This window comes from Seriola lalandi, unplaced genomic scaffold (genome assembly GCF_002814215.2).
Source record: "Seriola lalandi dorsalis isolate HSWRI2012SDOR001 ecotype SW California unplaced genomic scaffold, Sedor1 jcf7180002052872, whole genome shotgun sequence".
NCBI classification, from domain to species: Eukaryota; Metazoa; Chordata; class Actinopteri; order Carangiformes; family Carangidae; genus Seriola; species Seriola lalandi.
In genome coordinates, this window is record NW_019523425.1 from 24,195 (window position 1) to 24,987 (window position 793).

A 793-nucleotide genomic window follows, 5' to 3' on the forward strand; every position below is an offset into this window, starting at 1 on the left:
ACACACACACACACACACACACACACACACACACACACACACACACAGACACACACAGACACACACAGACACAGAAGTGCACAAACAAAAACAAACCAGTAGAATAAAGAAGTATGAAATAAAAAAGAGGTTAAACAGAAAAGGAAAGAAAATAAACCGCTGAAAATATTCTACCTGAAGCTTCATTTAAACGGATATGTGTTTGTTCCTGCGGCAGCTTTCTTAACGGGGACCGCAGGTACAGATTATATATGACGACCTCACACAACCCCACGTCCAAAAAAAACCCCGAACTGAATAAATGAGGTCAAGCTTCTAAATCGACTGATCCGCTGCCTGTGAATATGGATCAGCACATCAGGTTTAATCTTCCTGGATGTGCCAGGTGGGCGGGGCTTATCACTCAGGAGGGTCAGACAGTTAAATCAGAGATCTGTTGACGTCTGTAATCAGCACCTCACCTGAGAATGTCCGACCGTCCCTGGTGACCGACCACCTGGTGGTCCCGGGACTCCTGGTGCGTCAGTGGTCCGTTAGGTCTCTAACCCCAGTTTCCTCTTCCTGTTTCCAGTGCCAGACCAGCAGTGGGCAGGTAAAGGAGCGGCCAAGGCGCTGTTTGACTTCACAGCAGAGGGCGAGGACGAGCTGTCACTAAAGGTGTGTGGGAGTCAGGAGTGGATCATATCTCTTCTCTCTTCATGTCTTGTTTTTAAATCTAATCAGCTGGATGTTCCTCTCTCTCTCTCTCTCTCTCTCTCTCTCTCTCTCTCTCTCTCTCTCTCTCTCTCTCTCT

At 47.7% G+C, this 793-nt stretch overlaps 1 protein-coding gene across 1 annotated transcript in view; it reads left to right on the top strand.

Annotated features, from left to right (window-relative positions):
* LOC111650771 (uncharacterized) overlaps positions 1-674 on the top strand; it is a gene marked incomplete at its 3' end in the record, with an annotated part of 19,456 nt that extends 18,782 nt beyond the window's left edge. The window contains 1 exon segment of the mRNA XM_087172451.1: positions 538-674. Within this exon segment, the coding sequence (XP_087028577.1) occupies positions 538-674 (137 nt within the window).
* Between the last annotated feature and the right edge of the window lie 119 nt (positions 675-793).